General features: G+C 45.3%; 1 protein-coding gene across 1 annotated transcript; it reads left to right on the top strand.

Moving 5' to 3' along the window:
* Window positions 1–681: 681 nt before the first annotated feature.
* On the top strand, window positions 682–6,511 carry OTP (orthopedia homeobox). The gene is made up of 3 exons (XM_030969003.1): window positions 682–796; window positions 1,744–2,153; window positions 5,932–6,511. Exons 1-3 carry the CDS (start codon window positions 760–762, stop codon window positions 6,460–6,462), a joined length of 978 nt encoding a protein of 325 aa, XP_030824863.1. The 5' UTR covers window positions 682–759; the 3' UTR covers window positions 6,463–6,511.
* Window positions 6,512–22,703: the final 16,192 nt, after the last annotated feature.

Below are 22,703 nucleotides of genomic sequence, written 5' to 3'. Positions count from 1 at the left end.
CGAGCCTGTGCAGCACGGCCCACTGCGGGAACTCGGGCAAGTTTCTCTTTCCTGGACGCCCCGCAGCCGTCGGGGCTTATGTGTGTGAAGCCTCGCTGCAGTGTCCCCTGCCGCTCCCGCTCCCGGTTCCCGGGACTGCCGGCCAGCGGGGCCGGTGCTGCCCGACGCCGCGTCGCCCGTCTGCCCCGCTCGCAGCCCTCGATGGGCTCTGAGCTAGCGAGACCCTCGGGAGACTGATCGGTGAGAGGGTGCGCTCCGAGAAGGCATTAAAAAAGATAAAAGCCGGTAAATCAGTGGCGACCCGGAGCGGACGAGTGTGGCAAATGTGCATTTGGAAGAGAAGGAGAGAAGGAGAAGGCGGGCGGGCAAGGCGAGCGGAGCGGGGTACGGGAGCGCGGTCGCGGCGCGGGCCGGGCCGGGCCGGGGCGGCGGGAGGCCTGGGCGGCGGCAGCGGGAGGGCGGCGGGCGGGCGGAGCGGGGCGCTCCGGGCGCTGACATTTGCAGGCTGCCCTCCTGATTGGTCCCCGCGCCGAGCTGCTCACGGGTTCATTGAAGTGTTAAGCACCTCCCCGTCTCTCTAAAGGACATTATAATGCAAGAGACCCCCTTTTTAACCACACACCGAATTTTCTTTCATTTAGACGATCTATATATATATATATATCTATATATATATATCTCATATCTTATATCTATTTTAAATAACTTAAGGCCGCTAAAATTTGGGGGGGAACAGCCTTCGCCCTGGAGCGGTGCGCGATGCTGTCTCACGCCGACCTCCTGGACGCCCGTCTCGGTGAGTTTCCCCCGGCACCCCCCCGCCCTACGGCGGCTGCACCGGCTGCGGCGGCGAGCGGAGAGGAAGCCGGGGCAGGAAATTGACAATTTGTTCCTTATTTTACCTTAATGCGTTCTAAATGGGCTAATTCCTTTAAAAGTAATTGTACTGTATTAAAGTTTAATTTGATTTAACATAAAAAAGAAGAGAGTGAGACCTACGGTGTATGTAGATCTACAGCGAGTTGTGGATCATTTAATTTTTCTCTCCCCAGTTTTTATATACATACCTACACATTATTATTATGATGATTATTATTTTAGGACAGATGAGCTCGATGGTGTTTACGGAGTTCTGTGTGGCCTTTTCTTGCTCACCCATTTACTTTTCTCCCTCATTTTCCTTAAAAAAAAAAAAGAAAAAAAGGAAAAAAGGGGGAGAAATATCTGTATCTATATATTTATGGTTATTCATGAGTTTGTTTAGAGAAGCGGAAGGAGGAGAGGGGAAAGATCGGCCAGACTGACCGAGGTCCCCGCGCATCAGGCGGGGAGGTAACGCTCCCGGCAACAGGGCGGCTCGAGCCTTATTTCTTTCTCTCCTTCTCTTTCTCTTACCAGCTCCGCTGGAAAACCCAAGTTGAACCCGTGAAAACTTGCTCTCCTCCTCTTCCCTTCCCTTGGTCTTGCAAGGGAAGGCCGGGCAGGGAACTGGTTATTTCAGCAGGAAGAGGAGCTGCTCGATGTAAAGTTTTCTCCCCTCCGCCCGGGTCGCGCCGGGCCAGGGTGTCTGCGTGTCGTGGAGCCGAGCAGGGCTGCGGGTCTGGCGGGCGGCCGGCCGGGGACGGCGGGGGGAGGCGGTGGCAGTGCTTGGATGTCTCCCTCCAGTTCAGCGCGCTGGAGAGGGGCTCTGATGGATCTGCGCTCAGCTGCAGCCGAGTGACTGCCGCTCCTTTGCTTCCGCAGGGATGAAAGACGCGGCCGAGCTGCTGGGACACCGGGAGGCAGTCAAGTGTCGGCTGGGCGTCGGGGGCTCGGATCCGGGGGGACACCCGGGAGACATGGCTCCCAACTCGGACACGGTGGAAGGGACCACCCTGCTGCCGGGAGAGGACATCACCACGGTGGGATCCAACCCCAGCTCTCTAGCCGTCAGCGCCAAAGACGCTGACAAGCAGCAAGGCCAGCAGGGCGGCCAGAACTCCAGCCAGGCCGGGCAGCAGCAGGGTCAGCAGAAGCAGAAGCGGCACCGCACTCGCTTCACGCCGGCGCAGCTCAACGAGCTGGAGAGGAGCTTCGCCAAGACCCACTACCCGGACATCTTCATGCGGGAGGAGCTGGCCCTGCGCATCGGTCTCACCGAGTCCCGGGTGCAGGTATGAAAAGCCGCCCCCGCGCAGCGCCTGCCGCCCTTCCCCAGTCGCACGGACGGCTGCATGGCCGGCCGGTGGCGAGGACAGGCACAACGGGGAGGGGGGTGGGTGCCCCAAACCTCAGCCCGACGGCGGGTAAATAATTCACCCCTGAATGCAACAGTTTGGTCAGAAAGCCTTGAAATCAGACATGCGTCGCTCCCTTCTCTGCAAAAGTGTCACCTTGGGGTGTCCCCTTTTCCTTTATCCTACCCACCTGCAGCGCGGTGGTCCCGAGCGGGGCGTGGGCTGACCTTCCCTCAGCTCCACGGCCCGACCCGTGGCTGGAGGGAGTCCGGGGAGGGACAACCCGAGAAGAACGGTCTCAGTCCTCTCAATAGCCCGGCGCTAAGAGTCGAGCCGAACCTACCGGGAATGACTCCTTCTGAGGGGCCGCCGTCCAGGTAGCCGACGGCAAGGCCGCTGTCCAGGGTGCTGATGGCGACACGGCCGCGGCAGCGCCGGGCAGGGGCGCCCGCCAAAGCCCACCGCCCTGAGAGCCGAGGTGGGGTGCGAGGGAAGGCATATCGGCTCGTAAAAAGGCACTTCGGTAAAAGCCAGTTGTGTTTGGACTCGGACTTTCCCCATACTGGCTTTTATAATGCCTGGGAACGGCGGGGGTTGTGAGTAACTTCAACATCTAGGGTGCACTTTGTTCTCTAAAATACGTATATATACATACATAGACATATATATATATATATGCACAGAGGACAGTAGGAAACTATTTAGGCAAATAAATGTAAACGAAATTTGGTAAAGGGGGAGAAGATGCAAAGCGCTAGACTGCTCAGACGCAGCTTTTTTGTGCATAAGGTTATTGTAGCGACTTTCTAGGCGAGTCCATGCCGAGGAATGACAGGCTGCACAATAGAGGCACTTGTGGGATGGGCACCCCGGCTCAGCACAGTGTACCGGGGCTGCCGCTGCTGAAGCACTTCAGCGCAGTCACTGTTCAAAAATCCCTATCGGCAAGCACAGCTAAAATCCTCAGCTAAATAAAGACACGTGAAGAAAAATCCCTAAATGAACGTTTTATGAAGGAAAACAGATTCCGTTCTTGAATGTGACAGAAAAAGCACGTCTGCTTTTAAAAAGTAAAACAATTTGACTCAGCCTACACAGAACTATAATTAGTTTAAATTAAAAAAGAAATTAGATTCACAAATAAAATATAATTGGACAACTGACTCTATGAAAAAAAGAAAACGAGGTCTATTAAACTTTATTGGGTTTCCCAAAGGTTAATGATACCAATTTCAATATTAGGAGTGTGGTAAATGAAGTAAAATATAAAATGGAAATAGTTATTTTCTAACAGCACATCAAAGAAATTCGTAGAAAGAAAGACAAAGTGTTTTAATGGCCTTGGCATAATCTTAAACCAATGCTAATAGCTCGAGACTGCTGATAAAAACAGTTTAATAGAGTGTCAATTTAATTTTTTTTACAACAATGTTCTGTAATTTAAAAAGTAATCAGATCAACATAACCTTCTTAATTAACACTTCAAAATGATTAACATTATGTAATCTAAGGCAAAAAATATTTAATATATTTACTTCACAATCCGATGTATCACTAGTCCTTGATCAAATTTAAATTAAATAATAATTAGTTTATGCTCTTATACGAGTACTTTACAGTTTTCTTTATAGTTAACAGATAGCCTTCACATTCCTTTCAGTATATGGGCTCCGCACGGATTAAGGAATGCTCCAAATGCTTAATTTATAGCAGCTGTATATGTTTTTAAGGGTTTTAGATGCTAGGATAAATCACCACTTTCCTCATTTTAGATCTGTATTTAATGTATATGATACATTTAAATAATTATTAAACTGGCTGATGCTTAAACGGGAGTCCAATTCCACATCTGATATTGCTCTGCTTTTCAAGCTGCTGTAATAAAACCATTCTTTTTATAGCATGCCATTATTAGAAACCAATTTCAGAATTATTTATAACCTGGAATGGCTTATTAAGCAGCAATGCGAGAATCATGCAAATTACGCGATCAAATGCAATATAATAAGCATAATCATTAGTCTCTAGCACGGATTAATTAACTTTCAATATTTTATTTACATAAAAACTAAATCAGTGAAATAACTTCTGCACAGTCAGGCTTGCCTTCCAATATTTTATATGAACAAAAATAATGTGCTGTAATTCCATTGACCGTGTCCCCCACAATGGTCCCGTCACCTGCCACATCTTAATAGGGGACAAGCTGAGAGTATTTTCTAGTTTTCTAATGGAATGAGAAATTGCATTTTCTTCCTCTCCCAGCACTATTAAAGTGTAATGAATTCGGCCCAGAGTTCACGGCTGGCTGATCGAAATGAACCTGAGATCTGAGCTTTAATACAGCTCTCCAGATTTCCTACCAAATCTTCACATTAATCATCCGCTGGATTCCAATGAGATCTTCATAAAGCTTCGGCTTCTTAAAAGGAAAAAAAAAAAGAAATAAAAAGAAAAAAAATAAAAAGAACATTTTTAAAAAAGAAGAAGAAAAACAAAAGTGATATTGTCTCCCTTTCTATTGCTTTCACTCTCTCTCACCCGTTTATAGCTGGGGAATTAAATGGGCTATATATTTTAAAATACATTTACAGTATGTCTATATTACTGTAACAGCAGATATCATCAAGGTAGGTTTTTAGATTCCAACCTCCATTAGATTCTCACTGTTGTATTAATAATTTTCAGGGGCTAGTTGCATTTTAAAAGGAGTTCAAAGTTGCCAAATGCTCATGGTTAATATATTTCTAGAGTTATCATGTGTGCATTTTCAAAATCTCCCCCAGGTTTTCCTTGCATTTTAATCTGTCATGCACCAGTTTTCAACTGGAAACATTCACATTTTAAAAGCATATGCAGTGTAACTATGAACTTAGGCGATCAGACCTGATGGAGATTCTTTACACCATCAGCAAACCATGAAACATAAAAAGATTTTGTAGCCGCAATTTGACTATTAACCCTAAAACATAATTGAACGCGATTTTTCGATTATTCATATAATATTTAGCTCCCTCACGGTAGTTCATTCCTGCTAATTGGCGTCCGCCTTTCTCAGTCCGCCTATGGAGCCTGAGAGGGTGGAATCCGGCAGGACGGTCACTGCGCTCCCTCGGATTCCGGGTGGACGCGCTCTCTCCGGGCTCACGACTGTCTCGCTTGCTTTCGGCCGCGGTGCAGCGAGACCCACCAAACCATCCGTGCCACGGTGCCACCACGAGCACCCACTCACCTAAACCACCTCTGGCTTTGTTATTATAGGTTCGGTTTTATGTTTTGGGGTTTTTTTAAACCCAAGCGCGGGCGGTTTGGTGCGAGCGAGGGTTTCCTGGCCGGGCCCGGCTGGCCCGGGGCAGGGCTCTCCGCCCGCCGCGCTCCGAAGGCGGCTCGGGAGCGCGTCCACGCAAGGCCCAGAGCCGTAGATTGGTCGGGGTTTTTTGGTTTGGTTTTTTTTCCCCCCCCCCCCCCACCCCGTGGGAAGGCCAGGCTCCTGTCCTGGAGTCTCCTGCCCAGGACGGACAAATCGATTGCTTTCGTTATAAAAAGTTCCAGCGGTTTCGTTAACCTGTGATGGGGACGCGCGTGGGGCTGCGGGCGTGCAGAGACTGTGGCCGGCAGGGGCGAGGCTGGGGGGGGCGGCGGGAGCCGGGGCGGGGGTCCCGGCTGCGGGGGGTGGTGGTGGCTAACGGAGCGTGTCGCTGCCCGCCGCCCGCAGGTCTGGTTCCAGAACCGCCGCGCCAAGTGGAAGAAGCGCAAGAAGACCACGAACGTGTTCCGCGCCCCGGGCACGCTGCTGCCGACGCCGGGGCTGCCGCAGTTCCCCTCGGCCGCCGCCGCCGCCGCCGCCGCCATGGGGGACAGCCTGTGCTCCTTCCACGCCAACGACACGCGCTGGGCCGCCGCCGCCATGCCCGGCGTGTCGCAGCTGCCGCTGCCGCCGGCGCTGGGACGGCAGCAAGCCATGGCGCAGTCCCTGTCCCAGTGCAGCCTGGCGGCCGGCCCGCCGCCCAACTCCATGGGCCTCTCCAACAGCCTGGCGGGCTCCAACGGCGCCGGGCTGCAGTCCCACCTCTACCAGCCCGCCTTCCCCGGCATGGTGCCCGCCTCCCTGCCCGGCCCCAGCAACGTGACGGGCTCTCCCCAGCTCTGCAGCTCCCCGGACAGCAGCGACGTGTGGCGGGGAACCAGCATCGCCTCCCTCCGCCGCAAAGCACTAGAGCACACAGTCTCCATGAGTTTCACCTAATGGCCGGCGCCTCGCCCCGCGCCACCCCCGTCCCCGCCGCCGCCGCCTCGCCCCGCGCCCCCGCCTCGCTCCGCACCCCCGCCTTCCCCCACCCGACTTACCAGGGAGTCGACTCAGGATCTGAAATCAGACACCAACAGACTGGTTTGTGGGCCGAGAAACACCCCCGACCCTCCCCAAGCCCCCTGTGCCCCCGCGCATCACCCGCGCACCCCTGTGCCCCGAGGCCCGCCCCGCCCGGCGGCGGCAGGACGCGCGGCCGCCCCGAGCCCCGCTCGGCCTCCCTCCGTCGCCACGACCCGGCTCTCCCGCCGTCCGCCCGTCCGGCTTTGGCTTTGCAACGAAATGCATTTTTGTTTCTGTTTTAATTATTTTTATGGTTTATATAGGAGCGGCGACCTGCCGCTGGCTCCTTCCGCTGTGAGGGCGCCGTCGGGGGACGGCCGGGCGGGTTCGCGAAAAGGCACGGAGAGACCCCAGAGAGAATCAAATCCATTTTGATTAAGCATTAATGAGCGACAGCGAATGTGATGGGGTAAAAAGAAAAAAAAATTAAAGCTTCTTTTTGTAAAAAACAAAGGGGATAAAAGGGGGAAGAAAAAAGCGCGCAAGAGCGCTTCCCTTTTTCGGATCTTTGATTTCGTGACAGTTGAGTTGCCGATCCTCCCTACCTTTATTTACGCATTTATTTACATTCCTGCTGCTATTGTCCCTCCGCAGCGCCGGCGGAGGTGCCGCCGCACCCCCCGCCCCGCCTGGCCCGGCTCGGCCCGGCCCGGCTCGGCCCCGCGGCCCGCCCGCCTGCATGTGCCGGTCACCCCGCCGCAGGGCAGGGCCACTGGAGGAATGAACAAACGATGTGAAATAGGATGTTTTGTGTAGATAAAGCATTCTTGTTACATACTGGTCTATTCGTGATATGTTTTAACTTACTGTCTGTGCTTATTTATTGAATTTTGGGTTACTTAATAAATGTTTGAGCTAATATAAAACATATTACTTGACTTTTCCGGACACGTTTATATCAAGTTAATGTGAATGGATAAATAAAGTCATTTTCAGTATGTGATATGAAGAATTATAGATTTTGATGTGGCGTGTGAGATATGAGAGGTGTCTTCAACTGCAGGCAAAAAAAAAAAAAATAGACAGGACTTCCTTCTGTGGTATTCACTGAGTCCTTTGTCACAAGTTTGGGGATAGTTTGCTTGCTTAACTTTGCATTGATGCCTTTCACTTGTCACAATTTTAATACTTCATGATTAATAAACTTTTGTTAATCTTTCTGTGTGGTTGGCCTTTAAAGTGCGAGTAACAAAAAGTTCTGTGGTGAAGCAGGGCAAGGCAAGGGATGAAGGAGAGGGGGTCAGCGGGGGCTGGGGCAGGCAGGCAGGCAGTGGGGACGTGATCAGTTTTACGGAATGTGAAATGAGGGCACACTGCTGGAAGGCAAGCCCCATGAAAGGGAGAACTCTTGCTTTACTCCTGTGCAAACTTTGATATGGTGGGAAAAAGAAACGCAGTACATTGCCAAGCATCATACAGCCAGGTTTGGGCTTCTTTTTTTCTTCTTCCCCCCTCACCCTTGCCTTTTATGCAATATTCTAAGATCTCTTCTCCTTGTACATCAATTACACACCTCTTAATTACACACCTGAGAGTGCACGACTCCATAGGCACCCGCAGAAGGGTCCTTGCCCGCTCCAAAGTGCATATTACATATGCATATTTAATTTAAAAGAGAAATAAAAGCAGAATAAATTATTGGTGATCCAGACCACAAGTGAGTCCTCTGGGAGTCACCTGAAGAAAGAGCCCTACACCCTCCTGCAGGAGTCTGCTCCTGCAGGTGCTGTAGCAAACCAGGATGCTCCACCTGAGGTAGTCTAGGATAGGCAAGACAAGTCCCATACCACAGTAGCACTTGGGAAAAGAAGTTACCATGTTCTGCTCTCCTTCCAGTCCTGCCTCTAGTCCCCAGCCCAGCCTCGGGCAGAGCAGCTGCCCCTCCACACCCGTGCTTGGCTCCAAGGTTGAGATCTGTGTTCAGTTTAGTTCAACCATCAAAGGCATGAGCACACAGGCTGCTTATGGATCCGAGCTGGTTGGAGAACCTCCTGCTTCCCTATCCAACCGGTGACCCTGCATGGGCCAAGGGGAGTAGCAGTCAGCTGGGATGTCCCTTGGTCTTCCCAGTTCCACTGTGTTCTCTTCCCCATGGTGTGGCCTGCCAGGAGGGCAAAAGGTCTCCACTTACTTGCAGAAGAGTGCAAATCTCACTCTACTTCTTCCAAATGTATGGATGGTTGTTTACAAGCACCTAATTTTTACAGCTGCTTTATATTGCTATAGGCAAGACAGCTTTATGATGTAGGAGTGTCGTAAAGTGTGATATGGAAGATCTTAAAAAAAGATGTGCTTTTTAATGGTGGAGAAAAATGCTCTTTCTGGCTGGGGGTAGGAGATTGAGACACAACCTGTAAGATCCAACTCTTGACACTGAACATTGCAGCTCTGTGAAAGTGGCCTTACAAAGGTCCTTCAGTTTAATACTCGCTCTTAGAACATCCATCATTTCCTCCATATTCTATGCAATTGTAGTCCTGGTTATGAGCAAAGCTTTTTGATCCTACACAACTTTGATACAAATTTGATTTGTTTCCATAGCAATAGATCCTTGTGTTCTGAGTCCTGGAGATTTTTGAAATTATATGTACCCTTAGCATCTGCTGAAGCTTTGCAGCATAAAACATCTAAGCTGATGCTCTTATGTGTTTAACATGGGTGGAAGGAAGGAAACCACAGGCTTCACTCACATATGCTACACGCTTTTTCTGAATTGTTTTTCTATAAAGTCTTAATCTTGCTGATGTTAAAAGCTAAAAATCAAACAGCACGAACAGCAGTTCTATCTAACAACATGAACAGCTTTGCTTCATTCACATAAAGTGATCAAAATAAATGAATGAATTCCATACAAATTGAGAAGGAATAGTTATGCTGAATAACAATTAGCCTATTACTGACTAAGTAGGTAACACCAGGCACTGGGGCTGTTACAAGCTGGGCTTATTTGCTTATGTTAAGGTGCATTTTAGCCTTAAGCTGTTCCACACAGTGTGTAAGTAGACTGAGATTTATGTTCTTATGTATGGATTCATTTCCACGACGGCACATATTCATGTAATTCTACTTTCCTCTAAACACAACATCACCCCTAATGTCTAAGGAATATACATAAAGATAATGTCACTGAACCTTTCATTTGCTCTCTTGATGAAATGCTTTGACACTCTCTCTCTCCTCTCTTCCTCTGCTTAAATCCCCATGGAAGGCAGAATCTGCTCTTACCCACTGCTGGAGATTGCAATCACTGAGCAATTACTAATAAGGGAAGAAAGTTTGTGCAAGGCAAGGGATCAGGCAACATCGCAGCATGGATTATATTATTGTACTAGCAGTAATGATCCCTGCTCTTAGAAATGAAAATGTGGTTTAATTTGTGTTGTGGTATTTAAATTTTCATTTTTCAGAATAAAAATCTCTGCACATGAAAATGTATCTTGCAGTAATGGAGGTATGGCAGTTAACCTGTCAGTTGAAAGTATGTAACCTTCCTTTTCTCCTTTTCATGACAAAGGTAATCTCATCTGAGGGCATTTATGTGAAGAAATAACAGCATGGCATGGTGAAACCACTGGCTCATTAATCCTGGCATCTACTTCCTGCAGGGCTTCTTGATTAGTTAGATTCATTCATCAGGTATTTCAGAGTTTTTGATTTCTCACCACTGGTTAGGTTCACTGAGTTCAGGCTAAATTGAGCCAGAAGCAATGTTTATTAGTAATTTTGTAATACAGACTACTCTAATAATTCAGTACAAATATTTCATCTGAAATATATCCACTCATTCTAACATCTAATGCAGTTTGCAGCTGTGTTCAGAGAGAACTGAGAGAACACGGTGATTTGGCAGTATTTTCTAAATTATTAACATGACAGCTAATAACAAAATCTTCTTATTTTCCAATGCTGGAATTAAGATTCCTTTCACTGTAAAGCAAGCTCTGGCAGGGAGATGACCACCTCTTACCTGCTGTTAAGGCTGAGCTCAGGGTGGTTGGTCTGGGAAAGGTGGCCTTTCAGCATAGAGATGAAAAGGAGAACAAAGGAATTGTGTGTTATAAACATAAGAAAAATCCAGAGGACACAGAAGTGAATGGGAGAGGAATCCTCTGAAATTAGCAACCTGTAAAGTCACAGGTATGTTTCTACTGTTTGATAGCTGAAATAGAGTTACTGCTTGGACAGTAGAGACAAAGACGTAAAGACTCTTTCCCAGCAGTCTTTGAAGCCCTTACTGACCTGGCAGCGAATTCAGCAGATGCATGTGTGAGCATTTGCAGGGTTGGTACTCAAAATTGCTCTGCCACTCAGCTTTCTCACAGTGAAAAGCTTTTTTTTTCTGAAAGATATAGGAGGATCACACATGAATCACATTCAAGTATCTGACCACACCTCATGCCACATGAGCTCATCCAGCCATGGAGGAGGTAAGACCTGGTGTTTGAGAGTCTATTTGACTTCATGAATGCATGTGATATACCCAAAAATTTATTGGACAGCTGATAGCCATGTCTTAACTCAGAGAAACAGATGTAGAACCCACTGGCTCCTATTAAACTTCAAAATATCATGGACCAATCATCACCGTTGCACCGATGGACCCGGGAAAGAAAAACAGAGGTGGTTGTGGTGGTGGAAGGGCACAGTAGGTAAAACAGTTTTAATTTTTCACCTGATCACAACATGAATAGCAGCAAGAGTGAAAGGGGATGGTCTAGCTTCGAATGTGGCAGGAGATGCTGCTTGATTAACCAGCATACTTTTATTTAAGATGTACTTGAGGGACTTTATGAATAGCCATGTAAGGCCTTCTGTGAGATTTAGTTCTTCTCCTCAGAGAAAAAACTGGTAGGAGATTGTCTCCCCTCCACGATTCTTAAAGCTGGGGCTCATGCACAGATGAGCCTGTCTTTGTCTTCTGCCTGGGATGTTGTACAATGGTATGGATGGGAGGTTGCCTCTCTTATTTGCCAATAAATTGTGTGTGTTTCAGCTTCTCCCATGATTGTCTTTGGGGCTCAAGAGTGCTGCTGCACCTTTATGTTGCATCATTCATCAATGCTAATTCTTAAATAAATTTTTCAGAGCTAGAATTATGCTTTTAGAGGTGTTGAAATCTGTCAGAGGAGAACTCCTCCCCAGGAGCAAGGAATCCAGAGGCATTTGCGCAGAATTTGCCTGTGGAGGTTATATAACCATTCTACAGAGATCCTTATCCTCCTTCAAAGGTCGAGAGGGAAAATGCAGAATATGCTTAATACGCTGTCTCTGAGGGTGACGTTCTCTCCTGACCCCCATAGACAGTTTGTGCCTTGGAGTATGAAGTTTGATTAGCCTTTTCTCTCAGCACTGGAAGCATCATGGTAGTGATCCAAAAAGTGCTTTGGGAAAAAAACAAACTATGGACTTTCTTTCACTGACCTCCCGCTACAGTGAATTTCATAAGCTGACAATGCACCCTGTAAGGACACATTTCTTTTTTACTGGTTTCAATTTATTGCCCTTTAATATAATTTAAGTGGCAGCTATGATTCCCTGTGGCTCTTTTACAAGCTTTTAAGGTTTATTTTTTTGCTAACTTTTTAAAGACCATTTCTGGACGGCTCCAAGCATCCTCCTCTGGTTTTGGTGTCTGATAATTACAGGAAGCACAAGTCCCCGTTTCAAGGCATAAACATTACTAATGAAATTCCTGTGTACTGGAAGGCTGTAATTTTGAGATTCCTGCCTTATACTAAAGTCCAGGCAAAACTTGATTTGTCTGTAACACGAAGACTCCCCTTGCCATTGAATCTGAAGGGTTTGGTTGTGCCATACTCACAACCCATGTAGTCAATGGTACACTGGGAGAGTAGGAGACGTGTGAGGAAGACATAGAGTGGTCCAGCTGTTTGCCATGGCTAAAGTCATTATGGGGTACTTTTCACTGGGCCCTTGAGAACAGAGTGAACTCCCCTCAGGGAGTCCCTGGAAAGGAATAGGCTCTCATTCCAGTAACATCATCCAGCTTTACAGGCTTGTGTGGCTGGGGAGATATCCACTGAATTCAGATTTATAAACAAGTCCAAGTGTAAAAAGTCTCTACGTGGCTACAAAATGTCACCAGAAATTAACCAGCTTTGCTCTTTCAACTGGAGAACAAAATGCAGAGTCTACAGAAGGTCAGACATATAAAAATGCATTGAAATGAAAAGGGAGGAATATTAAATTACAAAATAAAGAATTACACTTGGTGCAGCTTGTGGCTCTAATCTTTTTTGTCTATTTCAAGCAGTAATTAACACCCACAACTGTGTTTGTTGTAAGCTTGGGATCTTCAGGTCTTGGTAGCAAATAAATGACTCATACTTTATTCTTTAAATTTTAATTACTGTAAGAAATACATGAAGATAATTCCACTATATTTTATATTACCACCACTTTGCCCTTTCTGCTTTAACTGCTCTGCAATTTTAAGCTCATGTTTGCTCAAACTGTGACTGGACTGATCCCTGCCAGCGTGGGTAATGCTGCTGGGCTCTGGGGGACCCTGTCTAGAGAGAGACAGCTACAAAGGAGATGTTTTCTAAAGGATGCAGGACCCTATGTTGTTAGCTAATTGGTCTGGCTTGTCTTCATATCTCACACAAGAATCTGCTGCCTCTGACCCATCACGTGCTTTGTATCCTCACTTAAACCAGACCTTTCTCATTTCAGTCAAAGGTGATTCTTGTTCTGTCTACAATAAATTGCTCCAACAGTCATTCATTCCTTATCATGCCCTCTCTTGGCCTCTTCAATAGGGTGTAAATCTATAGATTTCACCCATGGATTCTATAGTCAATCCAAACCACAAAGTTAGCCCGTTGCTCATTGGTGCCTTCCACACACATCTTCCTTAGTGTTAAAACTCTTACAGCAGTTGGTTGCACCATTACCCACTAAATGAAAGTATCCAGTGTTGCAGGTACTTGTTTGAAAAGCATCTAAGTGTTTTGATACCTAAGTCTCCTCTTCAAGTAATGTAAGCGGCCAAATTTCATCAGTTTTAATGCTCTTTTTTCTCTAGTTTCTTATCAAACTCCTCAACTAGTTCATGACTTTCTTCTTTATCAAATAATGCTTGCTCTATCTATAATCTATACGAATACACAAATCTTTGCTTTCCTTTAACTGCAGCTGGCCACTTTTAGTGTTGCAGTTGTCCAGTCATTCCAGAGCTGCTTTTTATACCAAGACACAAAGCCCCATCTAATGTTTAAATCTCATTTTGATCCTTATATTTTGCCTGAAGCTTCAGACTAAGATAGCAATGCAAAGCACAGCACTGTGAGGGTTACTGTGGGAAAATGAACTTTATGTCAGCCAGACCCACTACAGATCCAAAGCAGTTTATGACTCTCTATGTGAAAGATTATCTACCTGCCTGCTCCTGCTTTCACTGCTGCCTCTGGGATTTTGACACATCACATACTCTTGTGACTACCTGTGTGAATCACTCCAGGGGAAAAGCAAATTGAAGCACCATTCCTGGCTATGCTCTTTGCCCTCACCTTCAGCTGTCATGATGGGTACCACTCAACTGGTGAACCTCCATGAAATGACTTTGATATATCTAGGTTACATCTAGGTCTTCTCATTTCCAAATTGGCAGAAAAAAATTCAAACCATATGGCACTTGACTCATCAGCAAATTGTTTAGTTGCAAAAGCCTTCCTCCTTCAACTTACTCAGGGCAATTTTAATTGGCCCTGCCTTGTATCAGAGTCTGTGCAGCAGTGGAAAATCCCAAAGATGTCCTGTTTGCCTCAGCACTTTCTCTAGAGGCTCCCAGAGAAGCAGTTTGACTGGCAAAGGCAGCTGGAGTCCCACCTGCACTCTAGCTGAGACGTGCTGGCCAGAGTAGCTGTGCATGGGGCCAGGCCATTACTTCTCAGGTTCTGAGAGACTAACATTGCCAGGGAGTACTTCCATGGGATGCCTCTGTTTGTTTCTGAGTCTGCCCTGCCATGTGCAAGAAAGCAACACGTGAAATTTTCTCTCTGTTTGCATTCCTATGGAGAAATGCCCACAATGCAACATGCTGCATTTAAGCACAGACAGCTGACATATTGCTTTGACTGTTCTGGTCTACAACATTATCCTACAGAACAAGTGGCTCTCACTTACCATGGCTTTACAAAGGATTATAGCGGCACTCGTACATTTGTTAAAGGTGAGTTTGCCTTTGCACAAATTCACAGGTTATTTGGTGCCTGCATCAATACAGTTGGGGTTAATTTTTGAGGTAGTGGATCCTGAAACTCTTCAAACTGGGGTTATTGGTGTCCAGGTTTTCTGAATATTAGATTCTCAGAGAATATTTTATTCTCAGAAAATCAGAATACCAGATTTTTACATGAGTCATTGGACCCTGGAAGCATGTAGAAAATCCTCCAATACTCTTAAGTTCATTCTCATGAGCTGAATTTAGACTGTAATTTATAGAACTTTGGGCAGAGGACAATAGGCATAAGAGGTGAGCAACAACTTTCACAGTGTGAGGAGAACCCATTCCTCACAATTGCCTAAGTGGAGGACCAGGCTGCAGCAGCCTCACTGACTTCAATTTAAGTAGTGCAGCACATTCAAAAGTCCTAAATTTCTGCAGTATCCATGCACTCAGTCAGGGTGTGTCTCTGAGGACTCTAAGGAGTGACAAGGATAAGACAATAGGAAAAAAACCTAGCAAGTTTATGATGAATATAGGTTTTCTGTAGACAGCTGGATGTTACTCAAGCACTGCTGAAGGACTTTGTCTTGTCTATTGGGTAGCAGTGTCAGGATTTGGAGTCCAAAATGCAATCCCCTGACATGATTCACTGGCCTGGAGTTGTATCTGGTGAGTAATAATATCAACTGCAGAATCCTAGTATGGTTTTATTTACTGGTCATATTAGCATGTGAGCTGATTCACATTGCCACAGAAAACCCTTGCTTGCATATGAATGTTATTACGCTATCAACTGCTTCTGATATCTCACAGATTTTTTTCTATTTTCTCCCTCCTAATCTATTTTTTTTAGGCCAACAACCCTGCTTCAATGCCAGCATCTGCCTTTCTAATAATGTAACTATTTACTGCATCATTGTGCTCTACTCTCATTTCATGTTGTCACACTCTCCATGACAGTATTTGAAAATTGTCAAAACCCTCAGTGAGAAATTTGTACCAGAGGGAAAATGAGAAACACAAGTGGTGCAGCCAGGTTATCATGAAAAGGCACGGAGGCTGTCGTCACGCCATGCCTCTCTTGTGTGACCTCCTTCTGGACTCAGGCTGAGACACTCAGACTGCCTCTGCTGGAAAAACTGATGCTTAGTTTATTTTTGGTGCGCTTTCACTATAAGTGCTCTGAGTCCCTCTGGACAGCTCTGTGTTGTGTTTGCATCAACATGCTTTGTGTTCGTCAGTCAACAAAGTTCACTACTTTCTCCAGCAACAAACACCTATGCAGCAATCAGTGAATTATTATTAAAACAGGAATTGCTTGTTTTGAGTTTTATCTTCAGGACTGAATGAGCCTAACTTAGGCTAAGAGTCATTAACTGAAGCACATGTGCTGGATAAAGGAGAAGCAAAAATAACTGAGTGAATATGCTTGTTATCAGCAGGCATCAAATGTTTTCCTGAGCTCAGTCCCTAAGCAACTCTACCTTTATCTGTCACAGTGGTCCTCAGGAAAAAAGAGATCCCTGGGTTTTTCATGCCTCGTCAAAGCCCTCCCACTGTGTGGCTTCTGCAGACTGTGGCAGCCCAGGACACACTACAGTCATCATGCTCACAGTAGGGAAAAGAAGGTGCTTTAGGAAAAGTCATAAATTTGGGCAATCAAGTGTTTGGGACAGGGTGGCTACAAACAAGTTTGTCTCTAGTGCGTTGGGCTCTATTTTCACACTGTTTTTCAACTGCCATCACACATGCCCCAGAATTCCACCAAAGTTACCTGTGAGCCAGGTGGTGACTATCAGGATGCTCAGCTGTCCCAGTGCAGAGGGACGTGCCTGGCACCTACACACCTCCTGCCTCCCCCAGTGGCAGCACATATCTCAATCTCCATGAGCAAATGGAGGCACTGGTGTTATCCCAGTCCATTCACCCTCCAGAGGTCAGAAACACTCCTCTTCAAGTGTTACACCAGAGTCCTCCACTGCGCAGGCGGGGATTAACAAGCTGCTGCAGAGGATGCTCCCACAGAAGGATGCAGCTCAACCATTGCCAGGCTGGCTGACACTTGATAGCGTCTGTTTCTCTGATTAACTTGTTTGTAGCAATGTGCAATCCATTTTTCATTAGGTAATGTGCTAGTAGTACATGGACAACTCTTCTGTAGCTGGTGGAACAAGAAGTCTCCTAATCAAGATATCCAGAGGTGTACTTTGTAACCATACAGTTTAAGAGTGACCCAGACAGAATGTTCCTCAGCTGTCCTACAAGCTTCTGGGTAAAACAAAGTTGTTTATTTCTGGAACAAACATTGGAAGGAATTAGGGCTATCTGCTCTCATTTTTTTTTAAAAAAAGAAGTATTTGTAGCAGTACACATTTAGAGTCTTTGTTCTTAATAAAGAAGCCAAATACAGAAGAGTACTTAAAAAGCAAAACATCACTTTAGACTTATAAGGCACAGAACTTCAGGATGTCTGCATATCTTACTCCATGTAATAAACATGATATTGTGTCACTCTTTATTTCCTGTGATTTGAAAGCCCACCTGTGAAGTTATATATTGCCCTATGCATAACATTGTTGTAGAGAGGACTCTTCACAATGGTGATAATGTAAACATATACTTTTAAAAACAGCACATACTCACAAATCCAAACAGAAACACACATTGAGTTACCATAATTTTCAGTCAAAACAATTTCCAGAATATTTTCGGAATAAAGCTGGTTCTATTTTCCCAGTTTTGTTTGGCTAGTCCAATGAAGCTACAAAATACCGCCAAGTATTAAGGATGTGAAGTAAATTTTTTTTTTCAGCTCAGCTGTACTGAATGGCAATTACACACTCTGAACAATCATACAACTTCTTTAATCAAATGAGGTAATATGAAATTGGCTAGATTTTCCTCAATACTTTCAACTTCAGTGAAAAATACAATAATTAAACTCTCGGTACAATGACTTTCAAACCTCTGTGCACTCTCAGCCCCCTCTCTTCTTCCCTTTCTGGATAATAAATCCTTATGAAAGCTGCCACCACCACTGAGACAGGTTGTGAAATTGTTTAATAATGTTGACTCAAGCAGTGACATCATTTGGAGACTCTTGCTTTTCTTGCAATGTCTTTAAAGACAGCTGGAAGCTGGTGGAAGTTACAGAGCAGACACAGCCCCCTGCAGTAGGAATGAAGGTGGCTGATGCAAGGGGAGCTCTATTTCCCCCATGGGGATTGAGGTGAGCCAACTTCAGGGGAGGAAACCCCACCATCGTCCTCTTTGTCCTTCCCTGGTGATCTTGCAAGCCCTTCCTTGAAACACGTCTCTTGGGAGAGGGTCAGAAAGTTAATGCCTCATGTTTTGAAGGCCAGGGAGGGTGCCTAAGCAACTTCGTCACCCCAAGCAAAATATTTAATTTACCTGGAGAATAAAAACCCCCAGCTGGAAAGCAAACCCCACAGAGTCAATTGCTTTCCCCATTCTGAGAAGATCCTGCTGCATCCAGTCCTGGCTACTTTCTGAATATGTGTGGGGTCAACAGTCAGATTCCAGGAAACTGATAATTTCATCAGGAAAACACAAATCTATTATAAAAAGAAGAAAAAGAACATGACTGTGAGGTTTCTTCCCACTGTCAAACCTTAGAATCTGCAAATAACATTAGCTTAACTCCAGTGATAATTATCAGGTATTATACTGGGGAAAAGGTCACTTTTGCTGTTCCCTGTATGGCAGGTGTTGTCAGTTGGAGCACCCTGGCTCTGTGGTGTAACAACCATACCACATTTTAGAAGGCCGTTCAACCCCCAGAAAACGTTGTAAAATAATAACAAACTTCCCAAATATATTGCAGTTTTAAAATGATATATATATAAGAAACTTGAACGTTATATGTTTGAATGGATGTAAAATGTCTGTCTTTCAAAAGCGAGGCGGCAATTCTAAGGATGCTATGGAGAGAAAAAAAATTACTAGCTCTAGTAACAGATGTGAAATTACATTAGATAAATATAATCATTAGTTTCAGTCTCACCCTGGTTAATTTGTTTGTGGAAATGTGCAACCCATTATTCATTAGGTAATTTTTCACACATTGATTAGAAAGCCATGTCGAATTGTGACCCCGCACATTGGGGTTTGCCTATCTTGCAGTGAACTATATCGCTTACAATAGTGGAAATGGGGGACAAAATGTTTATCTCAGGCTGATTTTGTGCCAATAAGTAAAGTAAATCAATAGCCAGTGAAGTGTGAACGACATTTCTCTGCTGTATAATATGGTTTTGGGGGCAATTTGACATGCTACAAGGGGAAACAAGGGTCTTGAACAGAAAGGTAATAAAAGCAAATCATGCTGGTAACTGTTACTGAAGTCTTGTGTTTTTCTCTACATGGGCAGCTTTAAGATGAGAAAAATAATGCATGTAGTAGTCCAAAACCACTGAGACACTCCCCAGATTTGTGACCATTGGAGATCAAACCCAGATGTGGTTGAGAGAGGCTCGGGTCTCTGGAATGGATGCTACTCTGTGTTTAGGCAGGCCCCTGGGCTGTGCTGGCAGTGCCGTTGCTTCCCCGACAGCATTTGCCTCTGCTGACATCTTTCTTCTGGCAGCTTCCTGTCTAGGGGGTTAAATTCTGAGGCTGTAAACAGTTTTGCATCAAATCACAGAAGCAGGTATTCCCACATCCCCATGAGACCGCTGCAGCATGTATACAGCTTATTTTAAGTGGCATTTGCTGCTAGTGCAAACCAGCAGAACTTCATCAGCTTCAGTTTACCTGTTTGTGCAGCTAAGAAGCTGAACAGCTTCCCTACTGTTAACTTTGGTATTTTGCCATTGTGAATTGCAGATAAGTTAAAGAAGGGAAGAGGGGAGAGTGACATGTTTATGGTTGATGCTATCACGTCTGTCTTTTATATCCCTGCACAATTTATTCTTCCCAGAAGACAGTTTGGGCAACATAGGTACATGATCAGTGATTTTTCACAAGCACTCGTTGTGGGATACTTTGTTTCATCCCCACTGCTTCCTGAGTCAGCCAAAAGTTAATGGGAGTAAATTTTTTCTTTTTTATTGTGTTGGCATTTCTGTTGCATGCCCTGCACAGACCATCATGGCATTTGCAGCAGTCTAAGGGAAAATACAACCATAAACTTGGCCAGGAGAAAAAGCAGTGTAACATACCCATCCATCCCCAGAGAGGAACCTTTGGGCCCTCCTGTGCCCATGACAGCCATTACAATGAATTTTGGCCAGAGCAAGGAGCTATGAAGTTGTTCCCCTACACATCTAAAAAGTTTGTGCTTTCTAGTTCCTCTCATCCCCATCACCTCAGCCTTGGGGTTGGAAAATCTCCTCAGGGCCTGGGTCAAGTCTCCTCAGGTCCTGGCAGAAAAACTGCTGCAGTAATGGGGTCTTTTTGCCCAGGTGCTAAGTAGTTTAAGGGAAGGCAAGGTGTTTGAGCAGAATGTTGTGGGAGGGAGGCAGGTTGCTCTGGAGAAGCCCTTCAAATTTAGAAGCTGACAATCCTATATTCCCCAGGGTGCTGAAAGTGGCATGACCCCCCAGAATGGCTGTACGAGCGTCTGCCTACCACAGAGGGAGCAACACAAAGGTGTTTGTATGTACCCAGGAATAAAGATCCTTCAATCAAATCACACACACTGTCTGCTGGAATTAGAAAGACTCAGGTCCTGACATATTTTAAAATAAAAATAAATAATTGATGTGATTTTAAAAATGCATCTTAATATCATTCAAACTTGGCTATTAATGGTGCATTTGTGTTTGGATAGAAATAAAATTAAATTGTCTGAAAGAGACCTGAAAGTCTGAAAAATAATAGAACAACACATCTATTAAACCCATAGGACCCTCTTCTAACACCAAAGGGACAAAAGCAATATATATCTGTCAATTTATAAGGTACCTCTGCCATGCACTTTCTGCCTCAGATGTGTTCTTTAAAATACAGATTAAAATAACTTGCGTTTTTCTACATAATGCATACTGCATTAAGGCAATTAACATTTAATTAAGAGCAGGTTTTCCTCGGCAGGTCAGATTGCGAAGGGCTCACTGTTGTTGCCATAGAAAGTGGAAGGCTGGGCTGTTTGGTTTCCAGAAAAGGAACAGCTGGTTTTGAGCCCTGACAGTCTGAAATCATCCTGAGTAGTCTATAATGCTCCAAAGAACAAGGAAAGCAGGAGGAGGTGGCTGCTGTTGGTGTCAGAGAAACCATCTCAGGCTGCTGGAGAATGTCATCTGCTTTATAAATCAGTGTGCTGTTGTTAGGGTATCTTTTTAATTGAACTGACAATAGAGCTTTAAAACTCCTATATATGCTCAGTGAACTAATTTAACTGTTTTCCTCTGATATGCTTTTTAATTGTGTGAGCAAAGCAGTGCAATCATTTTGCATACTTTTGTTTTTCATCTGTCCTTTTTGTTGTTTCTCTCCTCTCCTCTTCTTTCCAGATTCTTCACTCTTTCTCTAGGTAGCTATTTTGGGCTTATTGTGAATATTATCCAAGGATACACAGATGCACAAATTTCATTAAGAACTCACCTCGTTGTTCTGAATCAAAAGCTGCTATCAAGATGGTGTAAGTAGTATTTGTAAAGGGATCTTTAAAAAGGACAGAAATACTGAAATGAAGATAAGATAGATGTAGTGAATCTGTAATAGCACAGACAAAGGTCTCCTGGGGAAAATGAAAAAAACCAACAAACCTAAACCAAACAATCTCAAAGAGAACTTGGAAGAGCATGGGGGTTCCCAGAAGGTGGTGGAGCTTGTCTTTTCTCCTCAGTAGGTGTAAGACAAGGCTCTAAATCATAACATCAGTGAAATGCAATAGCAACAACAACCGTCATTTTCAATAGTACGATTGAAGGCTTCATGTTGGGGAAGGAGGTTATCCTGGTATGCTCCTAGGCTTTGGTAATTGCAGGCAGATCTCTTCTTACGCCTCAAGGCAGTCTGAGAGAGAATGATTCAGACTAAAAAAACATTCATTAATGGTTTTGGCTGTGGTTTTATTCCTCATGTATTTCCAGAGGAGAACAAACATCTTTCCTTCTTTTGGTAGGTAACAGATTTTTACCATTAAAAGTAATCCATCTGTCCTGGTAAATTTGTTAATCCCCACACCTGCATATGTTTGATAGAGAGATGAACAGGAGAACTGAAGTGCAAGGACAGACCTCAGGAGGGAAAATGTGACCCCAGGAATAATATGTTCATACATTTATGTATGTATACTGCTGGTGGCACAGGCATGAGCAGCAGCTCTGCCTGTTGTGGTACCATGCTCTGGGGAGCACTGCAGTGCTCTGGGCTCCAGAGGGGCAGCTGAGAGTCAGGGCTGGAGCATTACTGCATTCCTGGAAGCTCTCCAGCTCCTCTCTCTCTACCTGGGTGGTTCTGTTTGGTGAAAAATACTTCAGAGTAAACAAAGGAGGACCAAAGTGATTTAACACTACATTTGTCTTCAGAAAAAGCATGGGTCTGCCTAGGTAGGACTTAGGACAGTTAAGGGTGGTGGTTTCCCCTGGGTGCCAGCATGCCTGTCTGCAAAGGATAGGGCTCTCAAACCATGCAAGGAGTACAATGCAGGTAGGGGGCTACAGGAGATTTATTTTGGTGTGTTACTGGGGGTAACTGAGAGAAAGTGGGAACATGTCTTCTTGGGAAAATCAGTGCAGAGTCAGCAGGGCAAGAGTTTCTGGAGCCATAGCTCTTCAATGCTCAGTTAGAATATGGGCTAGTACAAGGAAAAGATCTTTGCTGTTTGGGCAAGGCAATCATGCCAAAACTACACTCTTATGGAAACACCCTGTCCAAGGATAAGCAGGATCATGGAGGTTTCCTGATAGTTAGGTTGCCTAGTGACTTCCCTTCTGCCAGGTCAGAGCAGCACAGGACT

The sequence above is a fragment of the Camarhynchus parvulus genome, chromosome Z, assembly GCF_901933205.1.
Source record: "Camarhynchus parvulus chromosome Z, STF_HiC, whole genome shotgun sequence".
NCBI lineage: Eukaryota > Metazoa > Chordata > Aves > Passeriformes > Thraupidae > Camarhynchus > Camarhynchus parvulus.
The sequence above is the reverse complement of the archived record's forward strand: the minus strand, read 5'-3'. Positions and strand labels throughout refer to the sequence as shown.